This window comes from Erithacus rubecula (assembly GCF_903797595.1).
Source record: "Erithacus rubecula genome assembly, chromosome: 5".
Lineage (NCBI taxonomy): Eukaryota > Metazoa > Chordata > Aves > Passeriformes > Muscicapidae > Erithacus > Erithacus rubecula.
The window spans coordinates 26,209,196-26,225,047 of NC_136687.1; the positions used below are offsets into that span (position 1 = coordinate 26,209,196).

Sequence of the window (15,852 nt, forward strand, 5' to 3'; positions counted from 1 at the left end):
GCTGAGGCTACTTAGAAGATTCAAAACTAACTCATACTGTAGAAATATTTAAGAAATTGCTAATTTGAAAGTAAACTAAATGCATTTTAAACAAAATGCAGTGTAAATCCTTAAGTTGCCAGAGGAGTGTCATGAGTCAGTGTGCTTCAAGATCCAAACAAAACCATCATTACAGAAAAAAAAATCTCGTTCTAATTCTGCTTGTTCCAAGGGCCCCAAATCTGTGAAAAAATCTGCTTGTTTTATTTATCTTTTTTTTTAAATGTTAAGTGTTGACTTAGGAAGAAAAAAGGTTCTCTAACAGCCAAACAAATGACAGTCCCTTATCAGAAGGGTTCTCTAAAACTCTTTGGTGTGTGAGAACTAATACCATGGCAACAAGAGTTTTGGTTTTTCCAGCCTCCAAAGCAACATCCTTCTGTGCTCCCTGGGGAATGAAGTGGGAAGTGATAGTGATCAGGACTTTGGGATGCTGGGCAGAGAAAGAATAGGATGATGTTAGTAACTGAAAGGCAGCAGGCCTTCTCACAGCTGCTGTGTCAGACAAGCCTCACAAATCAAAAGCCTCCTTCAGATGCCCAAATTATATTTCTGTTGGCTAAGACTTTAAAAACTTTGAAAAGCTGCTTGAATTAACAGCTGTCTTTGGCTTGGTTTTTCACCTTAGTCAGTTGTTTGTATATCTTCCTGGCCTCCTGTTTGGCTTCATTTAATTGCTGTGCGTGCTTTAACTTTCTCCAATTACTTTTACACTTGGTGTTTCTTGAAGCAAACCTCTGACTCCACAACTCATCATGCTTTCCTTCTCTCTTTAGAAAATAGGAAAGCAATGAATTATTTGCCAGCATTGCATACTGCTGCTTTCCACCCTGTTAAATTCAAGCATACCTTTCTACAAGACTGCAGCAAACCAGAAGTTTCTTCTCACTATTATAAAAGTATGATTGACCAGGGAATGTTTCTATCCAGCTGCCATTGACACTTCCTGTCTTCCAAAAACTTTGCAGTGGCTTTGGTACCTGCCTTTAACAATACTATAAATATCAGCCTAGGAGAGGGCAAGGCATGGCTCTGCTGTTGGCTGTGGTATGCAAAGAATCAAAAGTAAGAAAAACACCTCCCCCTCTTAGTATGAGAGTGGAAGGAAGAATGCAGAATAAAATAAAACTCATTATGAATATCCAATTTTAAACATTTAATAGTGCACTTATTGAGTATATTCTGTACAGACATCTATAGCAAGTTAAACATTTTCCTTTCTCTCGCGTAGATCATACTCATGTAAAGCACATTTACAATAGAAAACATACTTGAGGTACAAAAACCCAAAAAGAATATCTGAGGTATAAATACAAGTATATTTTAAATAATCTTTATCATGCTTAATCTATGTTTGACAGTACACTGTGGGCAAGTATACATGTTTACAATAGAATGGTATGTACAACATACAATTTTACAAATTCAAAAGTGTTTGATGTAGAAGAATATACAAGATTTTCCTACTCATGAGGAATATTGTTACAGGAAGTACTACATTATTTGCCATTATAAAAAAAAAATCTTCATCAAAAAGCTTATAATAATACTGACAATGGTAAAAAAGTCTCAGTCAAGATTCCATCTTGCAACTCATTCATACCCTAGCCACAAAATATATTTATCACTTAATACTGCACCTTGAAAGCAAATCTTTACCTTTACAGTAAAACCTACAGAAAGACACCTTTCCAAAGGACCTCAGAACTTCCTGCAGTTCATATAAGTTGATTCTCAAGAAGGGGAAAATATCCCAAAGGGTCTAAAACACAACAAAATTGCATCCTCCTTTCTGCTCCCAAATACAACCCTCCAAACTGCTTACATGCAGGTTCTGTTCATGTTATCATGCAGCTTTTAGGAAAACAGGCAAAGGGGGATGAGTAAGGGACAGTTTGTGTGACTCTCCCTAGCCAAGTCACCCCAGCTGCTACTGCAGGAGTCCTGCCACCTCCTGGCACCACAACTCCAGTGTTGACTTTTTTCCTCTTGAGCCATTAGAATATAATAAAATATATAAGAGCTCATTAAAACACCTATAGATAATGCAGGTAGGAGTAAAAGCAATGGACATTTTTGTTTTTTAACAACTGATGTTATTGGCTCTCCTCACCATTGCAGACATTTCATTTCTAAGCTGCTACATTGCTCGAAAGTGTATTTACTTACATTTGCTATAGAATTGCTCATCACTCCTGAAAGATCATCTGGATAAGGAGTGGACAGTAGCTGAAGCAAGTCTCTTGTAACGTCTGCTTAGGGTTTTCAACAAGTTTAGAGCTGAGCAAAAGGCAGTACTAGCACATTCGAAGGATGGCTACTCCTGGTCCACAGGGAAGTCCCATTCTAGGTTGAACTGTATCCAGCATGCTAAAATCCATTCTGGTTGCCTATCAGTGTACCAGACACATTTCAAATTCAACTTCTTCTACCCTTTCAACCATTAACACACTCATTCACACTTTAATCTCTGTGCAAACCTTTCTCTGCTTATCTCAGTGAGAACACATTGAAGAGTACCAACTAGTCCAGTGGATACACCAGTCCCTCAATGCACTACAAATAAAATGACATGAGTATGTACATAAAGCTAAGTATTTCACATGGGAATGATGAGCCTTCACCATATTTCATAATATATTTTGCATTTAAGGAAATTTGCTTCTCAGAAGCAATTCAAAACATCTAATAGTAATTTTTTTTTAATTTTTATTTTTTGCACAGTTCTCCTATGTATTCCAGTCGAGGCCTACACTATAGACCTTACAGAGACAGGAAGCAGCTTTAAAGTGTATGGTATGGCCACAGTCCTATAATAATGCTCACAGTCAAGTTCTCACACTGTCATCCCTTCATGACACAATTTGCAGGTGGAACAGAGGTCTGGTCCGCAGCGTGCAAGTCTCAGTTTTGGGTAATGTCCATGTTGCTGAGGTGGGGAGCACATGGCTGTTCCTCTTCAGTAGTCACCTGGATTTTACTTCCTTGCCCTCAGGACTGTGCTGACTGAAAGAGTCTCGTATCTTAACAACCTCTGATGCACACAAGTGTCCGAAAGACTTGGTGTACCAGTCTGGCATGTGGCCCCTGTTGTGTGGAGGAAAAAGTAATGATGAAGAAGGTACCAGTAACTTTGTACATATTTTCTTAGTCACAATCAAATTTATATCTAGCTGGTTAAATGCCTGACTAGGAAATCTCCTAAGTACTGCTTACTGCACAGCCCAACCCTACTCATGTATAGGTATGCTCAAAAACAAGCTTGCCACAGTAAGGAAAAGTTATGGAAAGTTTTGTGACAACCTGGTCCTCTTTACTAGCTTGGTATTAAAATTAACATGTCCTTGTATCCAATGTGGCTGTTAGAAGAAAGAGTGGGGCTGTATACCAATAGTGATGGTGGAGCACATACTGGAGGCTTCTAATGCAAGAAACTACACCTGTTGCCAGATGTGCTCTGAAGCCAACTTTCTATGACATCTCAGAGACCTGCGTGCTTGTCTTTGGCAAGGATGTGCTACTGGCCAAAGTCTATTGAACCCTCCAAGTTTTCCACTGACCACACTGAAACTATACAAGAAGTTACTGCCCCCAAAGGACAAAATGGAATTTCCTACCTTAAATCAATTCTGCACATGTAGGTAAGTTTTGATTTTCCTGACCCGCAGGGCTCAATCAGATACCTCGACAGGAGCACATTGACCCTGACACCTGCCACAGGAGCCCGGTCGTGGTCCACTGAGGTTGCCAGAAGCACACAGGCTCCTTTGGGGAAGTTTGTCCTCCATGTTCTAAGAAAAAAAGAAGAAAACCAAAAAACTTTTATTTGACAAACAGTAATTCAAACATCTAATAAGAATTCAAATTAGGCACAAATAGATATTTACCAGTATAGCTGATATTATAAAGAAATAAGCAAGGTTGCCATATGTGTAGGATATAAACATCATTGCACATGAAGTCTTACCTTAAGACCACGAAGTCCCTCGCTGGGTGAGGTGCCATGCTGTTCTGGACATACTGGTATATATCTGTCTGGCTATCCAAAGGCTCAATTACTTTTGACTCTATAAGATCTTCATCCCAAAGATGCTGCTCTTTAAGTAAACGATTTAAAACATCCTCTGGTGCAGCTGAAATTTCAATGGTAGTTTTCCATAATCGGAGTGGGGGACCTTCACACACCTGCAGATAATAAGCAGAGTCCTTAATTTTCCACTTTCTTACACCTTCTTTTTCAAGTTTATTTTTGAAGAATCTTATTGAAACATTTTTGTATCTGCTAGTTCTGAACTGTAAAAGATCAGAGATGAGAAATTTCTTTCCTACTGCCTGCACAGTGACTCAGCTTGTTGAGGCTTTGCATGTGTGAATGAAGGCGTGTAAATTCAATACATTCCCGGGCTGGATAAACAGAAGAACACAAATCAGTGTGTGTTGGCAAAGTACTGCTGAAAGACATGGTGTTTTCATATGGTGTGCAACTGCATCAAAAGATCAAGATTTTTTTTTTCTAGTATCTATCTGCAAAGTTAAGATGTGTACTTGAACCTTCTGTAACATCCTATGTCACAAGTGAGCTAAGACCCAGAGCTGTGATATGAGAGACAGGGTGCATACCTTCTTGTATGCCAGCTCTGCTTGCTCTGATGTGGAGCAGCTGACCCAGCCTTTGAACTTCTCCTTCATCTCCTTGAGCAAGTCATCCACGCAGTCCTGGAGGTAGCAGTGGTAGTCAGAGGGCTCAGTGTTGCTGCTGCTGCCCCGGAGCTCCTCCAGGCTGAGGGGACGCAGGTCCTGCTCCGTGTACGAGTTCCGACCCCTGCTCATTTCTTCTGGTATCTGAGGGGAGACAATGGTGAAATCATCCTCTTGCTGCTCTCTCCCCAGATCACTGCATTAGTCTGGCAGCTCAATACCCACAGGGACATGTGTCTGTTAGTTTTGTAAGTGATGGGATGTGTATGTGTCAGGTTAAGCGCTCAATAGGAAGAAATGCCAGAAGTAAGTTTGATTTAACTCAAATTAGTCTCTCTTTTATGGGGTGTCTTTCATTCTGTGGAGTATCTCCCTTTACTACATAAGTAGATTCATTCCCATAGCACAGTTTACCCTGCAAACTGAAGAAAGGAGGCAACATTGTCAGCTGCAGCAAAAGAGACAGGCACGTCTTCAGCTGAGGGCTCTGACAAGATTTGCTGACAGTGAGGAAAACCAGGACTCGACTTGTCTGGTTCTCCATTGCAGGCCCTAGAGGGAACATGCTTGAGTTCCTACAGATCCTTCAACCTATGGTTTGACAGTGTTATGTTCCAGGATGCTTTTGTGGCCTGTCTTGCTAACTCTCGGGAATTTAAGTATAAAATGAGCACTGAAATTCCTGGAAATAACTTCTTGCTTTGTAATTAGAGCTGAGGTTCAAAGACTCTCATGACTGCACAATAAAAATTTGAAAATATATTCCAAATGCAACTTGTATGCAACAAAAATGTGCCAAATCCCATAACTGCCTCCTGACTTTAGAGCACCAGAGCCAACAGAACAACTCTCTTTCTCTTTTGGCACCACTTCTAATTCATGTATGCACAGAGATCAGGATGCAAAGGTTTTTAAAAAGCTATTTATCATGTGTTAAACTTCATTAAAATAAAAAGGCATTCCTAGCTTTTCATTATACAGCAGATCTAAGACATCTTAATCAATATTCCACCCATCAGGTTTTGTAAACAGGTGTTTTACCTGAAAGAGTTTCTTGCATTCAGCAATCATATGAGCTAGCCCTTGGGTTGCAGCCAGATTTTCATTTAGGTCCTTTTGATCGGGTTTGCCCAGGCTTGGTTTCCTTTGCATCACCCTTCACAGGAGAAAAGAGCACACACAAATCCAGTTACTCGTTGTAGAGCAAGAGACATGTTTGGGAAGAAAACAGTAGGATTTCCAAATCTACTGGTGATTTAGAGTAGTGCTGCCTGGTACCAAATATTGGCATGGTGTTGCCAACTTCTCTTGCCACTCTTTCTAAGTCTTTCTTTGGAAGCCCCTTCCTCCACCCACTTTTTTTTTCCCTTCATATGAGCTTGTTTATATCTTAACAAATCTCCAACAAAAGGTAAGATCCCATAACCCTTCTGCAGCTGGTGCTCTCTGAGGTGTGTGAGGTGATCACAGCTGGCAGCATCAGTCCCAGACTGTGCCTGTTGCACATCACTGCCAGCTGTGCTATGGGACCAGCAGCTGGGAGCCCTGCTCCCAAAAACGTACCTTGGGGAAGAATTCTCTCTTTTGAGAGTGTTCAAGTGGAAGAGGGAAGGTGCTAAGCAGACAGCCAGGTTTGTTGGTGTCATCTGGTTTTCCTTCACTGCAGCTGTGACATCACTCAGGAAATAGAGAAGAATCTGGAGGACCTCCCTGTTCTCATCAGGTAAAAGCATAATGGCAGCCTTGATAGCCTGGAGACGCTGGTCCTTTGGCACATCTGCATAATATTAGTAATTCTCTCATCAGCCCATTGATTTTCCACACACACAGCATGAATACGTCCCAAAGCAAACTCCAGATTCAAATATTTGACTCGAGTTTGAAGTGATTTCCTTCAGGATGCATACCATTCATAGGAAACATGAAGGAATTTTTTTTAACCCACTAGTTTAACTACCCTCAGCTATTTCCTGCCTCACAAGAAATGCAAGTAAGGAGCTGTGCCTAGGCCAGAGTTAATTTTAGATTTAGCTTCAACAGCTACATGCTCCTGCAGATGCACTAAAAGGACAGAAGCCTGGATTCAGGCAGGGAACAAGCAAACATAGTCCAGCCAATTTAGAAGTTCTTTGGCTTGCAAAGAAATTTAAAACATGAATGCATTTTAGAAAAGGTAAATTAATTAAGTAAATCAGCTAGCAAGGATGCCACAAAACATCCAGAAAGTGCTTTACCAAACAGAGAGGGTTACTTTATTGAACAGATCATTCAAAGTCATGCAGTGGAAAAAGAAAGTCAACGCTGTGAAGCCCCATACCATTAAACAGCTCCTTGGTTACCAACAACAAACAGCCATTGGAAAAATTTGATGTGTCTTTATATAAAGCTTTCTCTTCCAAACTTGAAAGGAACAAAAAATGACATAACACAGACCAGATCTGCTTCTTATGAAGGGATTTCCAGTAAGCCATCTCTGAAGACAGCATCAGAGTCTGAGTCCTGCAGCATTTATATCATCATTAGCAGCCTACTACCCTCACTGCATGTCTCCCAATACATATGGTGCTACCCAGATACTTAATTGGTATTTGCTTTGGGCTTCAGAAACTTTGTAAGGCTAGCAGGTGAGTTTAGAAAGCAGTTTTAAGCAAAAATCCACTGTTTTCCATGCTTTCCTCTCAATAAGCTCAAAGCACATTTAAGCCACATGCATTCCAGTGCGCAGCCTGGTGCATAGCACCAAAGCAAAGGGAAATTTTGCCCTTTGCAGGGAAGCAAAATTTACAGCTGTTTAAGGCTCTTTGCTTTGCACAGAGATAATACTTCCCGACCACCTCTGGGAATTCCTCAGACCTACCGCCTGCAAAAGGAAAGGAACAGAAACTCCTGCAATGCTCTGTCAAATTTTTTTGGCTCTAAACCCACAGAGCTGCTGTTTAAAATGCATGGACATGGAGAGTCTGATTAGTTTTCTCCATAAACCTGCTTGGGAATCCAAACACACACAAAAAAATGCTTGCACTGAAAAAATGGTCTGTATGATATTTTTAAACATCATCTCCACATACGGAGCTCTGAAGGAAATTCCCGTAACCTTTTTGTAATTATTTCTTCCCACAAGCATTGATAAACTCAAATTTTTAATGTGATTTACTCTGAACACTTTATGGTACTTATCTGTAAAGCAGTTAGAAGTCAGTAACAGAAAAGCTTACCACTTAGAGGTTGTTTTTAAACAGTTGAGGTGAATGACAGCAGAAAATAAAAAATTTTGGCAGCATTTCCAATCCCCTCAAAAGCCCTAAACTCTGTTCGTATAGTATTTGCTCTGCTCATCTACTCAGCCACATTAGATGTGGCTTATTTTCAAACCATAATATCAAGTACACTCCAAGAAGAGAAGAAAATTTAGAGCAAGTGATGAAGGATTTATATTTGTTCTTGAACTAGAGAGAAAGGTGAAATTAGAAGAACTTATACTATAAATTGATATAAAACTACAATACCCCAGAAGAAGTATTCCTTAGAGGCAGCCTGAACTGTAACAGTGACTGGAGAAAGGCAAGGGAGAACATAAGAAACATGTGTAGGGCCCAGAGCAGCAGTGGTACAGAGTTACTTTGCTACACAAATGGCCATTTGTTATCTGCTGTAGAACCTCACCACTTACACTGGTATATCTGTAAGAAGGTCTCGGAGAGTTTGTTGGTCATGAGAGGCTCGGGGAGATCACGGAAGAATTGCTTCAGCATGTCTGCTACATCATAGGCAGACTGGCCTTCGTAGTTGACGCTATCTGTGGAACTCTCATTCATTTGACGCAAAGCCTGAATTCTTGATTTGACTCCAGATTTCCTAAACAGTCCAACCTAAACATGTATAAAAGGAAATACATTTATAATGAATCTAGAAAACCTCAAATGTAAGCATGTTCTTTAGCTTCTTAAGTACGGGCTCTGATTCTGCGTGGAAAGCTTTCCATGCACTAATTATCTATTTTGTCCTGTTTTGAGCCCATTTTTTTCAGTCTGACCCAGGAACAATACAAACTAATGGAAAGCTGGGCTGTGGGTGGTGCATGCCTGTGGAATAATAATAACAGAACACACCTGATCCAGACAGTGGTTGCGGAGGTACCGCATGGCTTGCTGAATGCTCTGGGGAAGAGGCTGCCCCGTGCGCTGCACGTTCACTTGCAGTGGTACTCCAAAGACATTCCGGTCTTTATAATCTGGCACCTTTATTCTTTTCATAAATTTTGGTACTGCCCTATTTAAGCAAAGAGAATGACACATTATCTTAAACCTCTGTTGATTATTTATCCTCTGTATTTCCAGTAATTTGGGAAGTAAGTGAAAATAAGTGAAGCACTTTTAGTAACATGAACAATAGTGACAGTATAAATTAGTTAATCCACTCAGGGCTGGAAAGGGTGAAAGGAAAGAAAACAAGAATTTCTCTAAGAGAAAGGCTTGACATTTGGGGCAGTATGCTGCCTCTAAGTATTAATGTGGTGCTATTCCATCAATATTAGGAGGACGAAAGCCACAGGGTAAAACTGCAGGGGCCAGATTGAATTGCAAAAGAGTCAAAATAAATCTTGCGGTCAGTGACCCCTTATAACACTGCTGCTTTAAGTTTCAGGAAAGATGGGCATTTGAACAATGAGCTTTTGTATGTCAACTACTTGTTCTGCAAAGTCCTCAGACTGGGTCCACCACCCACCAGTGTGCAGAACAGCAGGAAACTGATGTAATACATTTGAGTTTGTCAGCTAAAAACTTCAGCTCTATAAACAACCCCTTTGAAGGACCCCCCTCCTTGTCAGCCAGTGACTTTGGTTACCCCCACCTCCCACTCCAGCTTCATTGAGAGGCCTTTCCATCTGCCTATGACTCCAAGGAAAAAGTTACTTAACACAAAGGAATGATTTACCCCTGTGTCCCCAAGAGTATTGGTTTCATAAAGGGGGAAAAAAAGGCATTAAAATGTGAAAATATTGAGGTCATTTTCCTAAACAGGGAGGAAAGCTAATGTCCAGTGTTACAACTAATAGGACACAGAAGCACTGAAAACAGGGAGACATTTAACATTTCAACATACAGTACAGCTATCCAAACTGGATTTACAGCTGACTAATCTGTTACATAGTAAACCAGAACCAATTTGTATTGCCATATAGTCAAGTTTAGGGCATTATTGATACATGTATGAATAATACTTGCTTTGTCAAAAAACATGCCAATGGAATGTGAAAAAACACATTGCGATCTCCACTGAGAATCTGAAGCATGCAGGGATAACTGGTCAATACTTATTTCTGTCTTTCAGAACAAACAACTTCTGTATTTAGAAAGACTGACATAATAACAGCCTTTGAACAGGAGGCACTTTGATGCCGAAGCTAAATACTCTCTGTGACTCCTGGGGAAGGGAGGAGGCTGGCCTGTGGTATGGACAAGGAAAATTTTATTTGCGTCCTTTGCATCCTGAAGGTTACAGGCTGTACTGCAGATACAATAATAAAAGAGCTTTCTATTTCATTCTTCTGACAAAAAATATTCAACTGGGTTGCAAACACCTGGTCACAGCAAAAACTGCTGCCTACAAAAAACTCCACGCTCTCCCAACTTTCTTCTTCTCTCCATCTCTTTTGCAAGCTAACTGATTTATAGTGCCCTAAAAGGGAAAACAAAATTTTGGCTAGTGAGATACTAAAATTAAGAGAAATTTATATTATTTAATTACATAATTATGTAAAGGAAATAATGCAAATACTTAAGAATAACTGAAGAAAAGAGAGCCTATTAAGACTGGCTGCAATTTGTGCCACTGCTTGCTAACTGCCTCAATAAACAAGTGGTCCTTCTTTTGCTATAGATACTGAACATTTTCCTCTTCAGAAAGCTGGTCTGTACTTCATTGCTTTGGTTCCCTCACATGTCCCCATAAACACATCTCTGAAGCCTAATAGGATAACACTTACGTAAAGGGTTAGTGATTTTAGCCCTGTCTTAGGAAAACACAAATCACTGTCAGCACAGGCTGGAGGAAGAAGTGCAAATATGGAAAAAGAGGGAATGGACAGATGCATTACATCTTTCCAAATGTTGCCTGGGATAAGCAGAACTGTCATGCTTGCATAGTCAGGCTCTTATACACAGTGCTGTGTCCTTACCAGCTGAAACCATGCTTGTTGGAAGGCGTGTACTTCTCCAGAAGAGCAGTCAGCTTCAGGAGAGAATACTTCTGCAGCAGGTTCATCTGTGCCACAGACTGGCAGTTGATCTGCAGTGATGCTGAGCTGAGGCTGGGCCGGTGGGAACTCTGGAAGCTGTGCCACCTTAGCTTGTGCCTGTGGAGAAGATGGGAGACAGAAAGGGCAGATGACTGAAATGTCTCTGCAAAACACGAGCAGGAATTACTGTAAATGTACTGCTGAGATCCCTGCCCTTGGCGGCTGCATTCCTCTGAGATTTCACAGGTATCAGCCAGCAGCATCTCTGCCTCACCTGGTGTCATGCAGCTTGGGCAGGTGCTTCACATGGGAATGTGCACTCTAAGCTGACCCATAGCTCAGTGCTAGCTACACAAACGTGCCCTATCAGATATCCTCCAAGGGCTCCAACACCCTTCACCCAAAGTCCTTTCAGTATTTGGCAGTGGGAATCAAAAAACTCCATTAAGAAAAAATTGCATGAATTTTTAACACATATCAAATAGGAACTCTGTACTTTTAAAAGTCCCAGTAAGTTTAAACAAGCAGCTGTAGATGACTAAATGATTTGCGCCACTTTTAAAGGAAAACTGGGAGCAAAGCTAAAAAGAATTAAAATCCTTGCTCTATTCACAATACAAATACAGTCATGGTAAAACTCCCAGCAGAATCTGGAGGCCACTGGAACTTGTCTAGTGTCCCACCATGCTACACTGATCAAGAGAAAGTAATCAAGCCTCATTTTCCCTACAGATTCAATGCCCCTAGCATGCTGTTAGAAACAGCCTGCTACTGAAAAATGCAATTTTTTGAAACAGTCTAAAAGTCAAGGCTTTTACTACACACTGACACAAACCAGAACATACTTATTCTTGGCTCTCCTAGCCAACTTAAAAAGTGATTAATCCTACTTGATGGACCTCCCCTCCCGTGCACCATTTTAGTTTGAAGAATTATTGTGCCCCAAAACTGCATTAACATTGCTTTTTCAATGATGACTCAGGCTGAACTTACAAACATACAGCTATGAATTGTAGGAACGGTAAAGTCTTGCCCAAATACTTCTCTTGCCCGTAATGGTTTTGGGAAGCAATGGAACAGCACATGTGTGCTTGGATGGCCACAGCTTCTACTGCACCTTAACTAAGTGTGGTGCAGCTACTTCAGAGCTGCTCGGGCTGCAGGGGACATCTCCAGGCCACCCCAAGTGCTAACACTCGTGATCTCACCTGCTGGAACGTGTCAGCGATGCACCAACTCCAGAGTCTCTCCTGTCCTGGATCCCTGTGGGCTCTTCCGTTTCATTCAGCGAATTTCCTGTACTGTCAAGGTCACTCGGTGTTCTTCGATCATTATCTACATCAAGGTGAATCTGCTTTGGAGAGGAAGGACACGGGGAGATGGAGTCGAGTGCTGAGTCAGAGTCCCCTTCATCTGAGAACTTCTCTGACCACTGGTTTACTATTCTCTGCATCCCTTTGACATGGTATAGGATGTCGTCTAGTTCTGGGAATATGTCTTCATTTTCGAGGTCGGCCAGGTCGCTTGTACTGGAATACAGGATGGAACCTGGCACGTTGTCGTAAATACTCAGGCGGCTGCTCATTGAACTGGAGGAGTTGCGCCTTTTCCCCATGCCCAGCTCTTTGGAGCTGTCGCCACTGTTCTCCCTCTGGAGGGTGAGGTGGCCGTGTCCATGGAAACTCCCTGTCCTCCAGTTCACGGAGGCGTTGCCTTCTGTAGGGGAGAAGTTGCCATTGGAGAGTGCTTTGGGAAAAGTGCCGGGCTTATGATCCTCAGGGATAAAAAACACAGTGTCTTCTGCAAAACTGCCCCGGTTCTTGAAGTTCTGCTCCATGACATCGCTGAATGTTGACTGATTGAAGGGGTCAAAGCCTTCTAGATACATTCCCACCCTTTTATTGTAGGCACTGAGGCTGCGTGTTCGTGTCACAGGACTGGGGGTGCTGACAGCACTGCTCGTCTCAGACTGACTACTGCTGCTGCTGGTCTGGGTGGAATTGGAGACGCTCCTCTTTCGTACCATAGGGAAGTTGATGTGATTGCCGTTCAGGGTGGAAATCTCCACGCAGTTCAGTTGTTTCAGTTTATCTTCATCCATGCCCTCCTGCAGGATTGGCCCACTAATAATCAGGCCAAGCTTTGAAGGAGCCTTGCTCTTGCCATGGTGAGAACTCTTGATTTTAAGACTCTCCATTCTCTTGAGCAGGCTCTTTGTTTTGGACTTGGCGTTCTTCTCATTGGCTTTTGTGTTGAAGCTGAAGCTATTCAGCTCCCTGGGCGAGGGCAGGCTGCTGAATGAGTCATCGTTGGCTACAAAATTGCTCGATGAACAAACGCTCACCACCGAGTTTGTCCTGGTGGTAGACGCCTCGCTCTGCAGGGTTGGTTGGTGGCTGCTGGTGCTGCTGATGCTCAGAATAGAAGCCACCTCCTGGCGTTCGCTGAGGTCTGTGAGCACACTCTCCCGGCTTGCTGCGTTCGTCAGCTGAGGAGCTTCTGGGGACGGGATAGTCAAGTCTGGTTTTGGAGGGAAGACATCAAACTCTTCAAGCCTTGACCACCTCTTACTGTCCCTCTGAAAAGTCCATTTGCCACTTATTGCACAAGGTTCATCTTCATCTGAATCTTCACTCTGCAAAGAAGAGCCCTAAAAGTATTGCAAACTGCTCAAACAGCAAAGGCGGTTGCATTTAAATACAATGTCCACTAAACTGCTTTAAGCACGACCTTGCTCTCACTGAATTTAAAGTGAAAACAGTCTTTTACTTCAGGGAGAGGATGATTAGGCCATAAAGGCTGTCACGGGAAAAGATAACATGGTACAGGCAATATATTTTAACTGTTGTTAAATACAAAATATATGCCGTTCGTAAAAAGAAACAAATAATACAATCTACTTTAAATTGTTCTATTTTAAAAACCCTGGTATCCATAGACTTTTAATTAATTGGTCACAGTGGATAGCCCTCACATCAATGGAAATTCCTGGCATGCATAACATTTTAAACTGGAGTCAGTCAGGGGTTGGGGTCCCTCTGGACTCTCTCCAAAGCTACACTTTGTTGATAGTGGCTATATGTTTATACTCCTCTTTGCAATTACGAGATGTTTCTCATACATTCTGAATTTCAGTGGCTTAATTCCTTACCCATTTGGGAATTCTGAACAGCCTCCTCACTGTGACTAATGAGACAGCAAAAGAAACTCTTGCACTGCTAGAGTGTGATGGCTCCAGGCTCTTACCTGGTCCACTCTTCCTCCCACAGGTTAGCAGCTAACATTTTAAGAATGTTCTGTGAATTCTCTACTTCAGTCTAGCTTCAGGCAAACTTTAACACTTGTAGATAGTGAGCAGCAAGAGCTCACTGACAGTGTAGCACGTAAGTAAATTGTAAATAACATGTTTGATGTATGAGTAATGCTCAGAGTACAATTACACATACATCCATTACGCCTACAATCTTTTCATCTAAATACTGAAAAAGAACGATCCTGACATATTTTCTCTTTCAAATATATGTGGAAAGTTTCACATTGGAGGAATAAAACCAATGAAGGTATTTTAATGTGACACCATGAAACCACAAAATAATCTTTGGTGTTTAGAGTAAGAAACACTAATTGCCATCCAGCTCCATGAGTTCACTTCTTTTGTTTAATTTGCTTTAATTTAAAAACAAACACATATGCATGCCCCAAACTGTAACTATTTGTGCGCCATGAATATGAACACTTATTCTTTAAAAAACAAGTAAATTATTCATATTTCAAGTAGTTTATGTATGCATACTTCAGATCCTGATCATCTAGTTTTTCTTTTTTCTTTTTATAGGACATTTAATCAGCTCAAGAAAATAAGTGAAATACTGTATTTATTTCTTATGACCAAATACACGTGAGTCACAGAGCAAGCATCGTTCTCTTTGTCTCTAAACTACTGCAAAATACTTTTGTCCATAACTCAGATGAAAACCCAAGAATTCTGGCTTGCTTATTAAAGTTTTCAGCAGGAAAAAAAAGTAATCCAAAACTGCCAGTGGATAATAATGATGGTTTGGGGGTGAATGAGATTGATTGAAAGAAAAAAAAGGAGCAGTAAAGTGATTTCAATTTGCAAAGAAGTCAGTGGAAACATAAAGAAATGTGTTTCTGTCAGAAGAATTTTTCTCTAGTGTTAAAAAGCTTTAAAATCTAAGTATTGATTTTATTGACGTCTATAACGAAAGGGAATAGGCTCCAAGTCCATCTGCCAGAACATGGGTGATGAATGAAATTCAGGAAGGACTGAAACAAAAGGTAACATCCAGACTCTGGAAGATCTGAAGTTTGGACCTGAAGTCATGTCTGGTCTGACCTCTAATATCAACACTGATCATTCCACTGTTAACAAGGTTCAGGAAAAAGGATGAGAAATCTTCTGGTGGTCATAAATGGCAATCCAGCTGTCTACCCCTACTTTTAAGGAGTTCCTACATATACTGCCTCAGAGTGTTATCTTCTGGAGCTTGGATGCTCTTTCCAACATACTTCAAATAGATAGGGAAAGAGGGGATTAATTCCTGGTAAACAACCTCAGAGCATTTGTATGCATTCTTGTTAGGGGTAGGGCAGCATTGTATTGCCTTAACTCAGTCATCTTTATCTGCAGTTGTCATATCCCAGGGGACGGTATCAATTACTGATCCCTCCTAGGACACACACATAGTTTTAAGACAGCTATTGAGTGGCACCTTATTAGCAAGTCAGTACTACCTTACTGAAATTACAGTACATGCTCTCTTATTTCTCACCCTGCTCCACAGGAATCCTGAAGATTCAGGAAACACTTTTAATTCCTGCTGAGCTCCCTGGAAACATTCTAACTTTCTGAAAAG

The 15,852-nt window shown here is 41.2% G+C and overlaps 1 protein-coding gene across 7 annotated transcripts in view; it reads right to left on the minus strand.

The window, feature by feature from the left end:
* Window positions 1–1,180: 1,180 nt before the first annotated feature.
* DLC1 (DLC1 Rho GTPase activating protein) overlaps window positions 1,181–15,852 on the minus strand; it is a 246,650-nt gene continuing 231,978 nt past the window's right edge. For all 7 annotated transcript variants that reach the window (XM_079305348.1, XM_079305346.1, XM_079305347.1 and 4 more), the window contains 10 exons: window positions 12,184–13,610; window positions 10,916–11,092; window positions 8,847–9,006; window positions 8,408–8,606; window positions 6,301–6,514; window positions 5,779–5,893; window positions 4,660–4,881; window positions 4,007–4,224; window positions 3,657–3,830; window positions 1,181–3,126 (listed from right to left, as the gene is read on the minus strand). In XM_079305348.1, coding sequence (XP_079161474.1) covers window positions 3,006–3,126; window positions 3,657–3,830; window positions 4,007–4,224; window positions 4,660–4,881; window positions 5,779–5,893; window positions 6,301–6,514; window positions 8,408–8,606; window positions 8,847–9,006; window positions 10,916–11,092; window positions 12,184–13,610 — 3,027 coding nt within the window. In that variant the 3' untranslated portion in view covers window positions 1,181–3,005. The remainder of the gene's footprint in view (window positions 3,127–3,656; window positions 3,831–4,006; window positions 4,225–4,659; window positions 4,882–5,778; window positions 5,894–6,300; window positions 6,515–8,407; window positions 8,607–8,846; window positions 9,007–10,915; window positions 11,093–12,183; window positions 13,611–15,852) is intronic.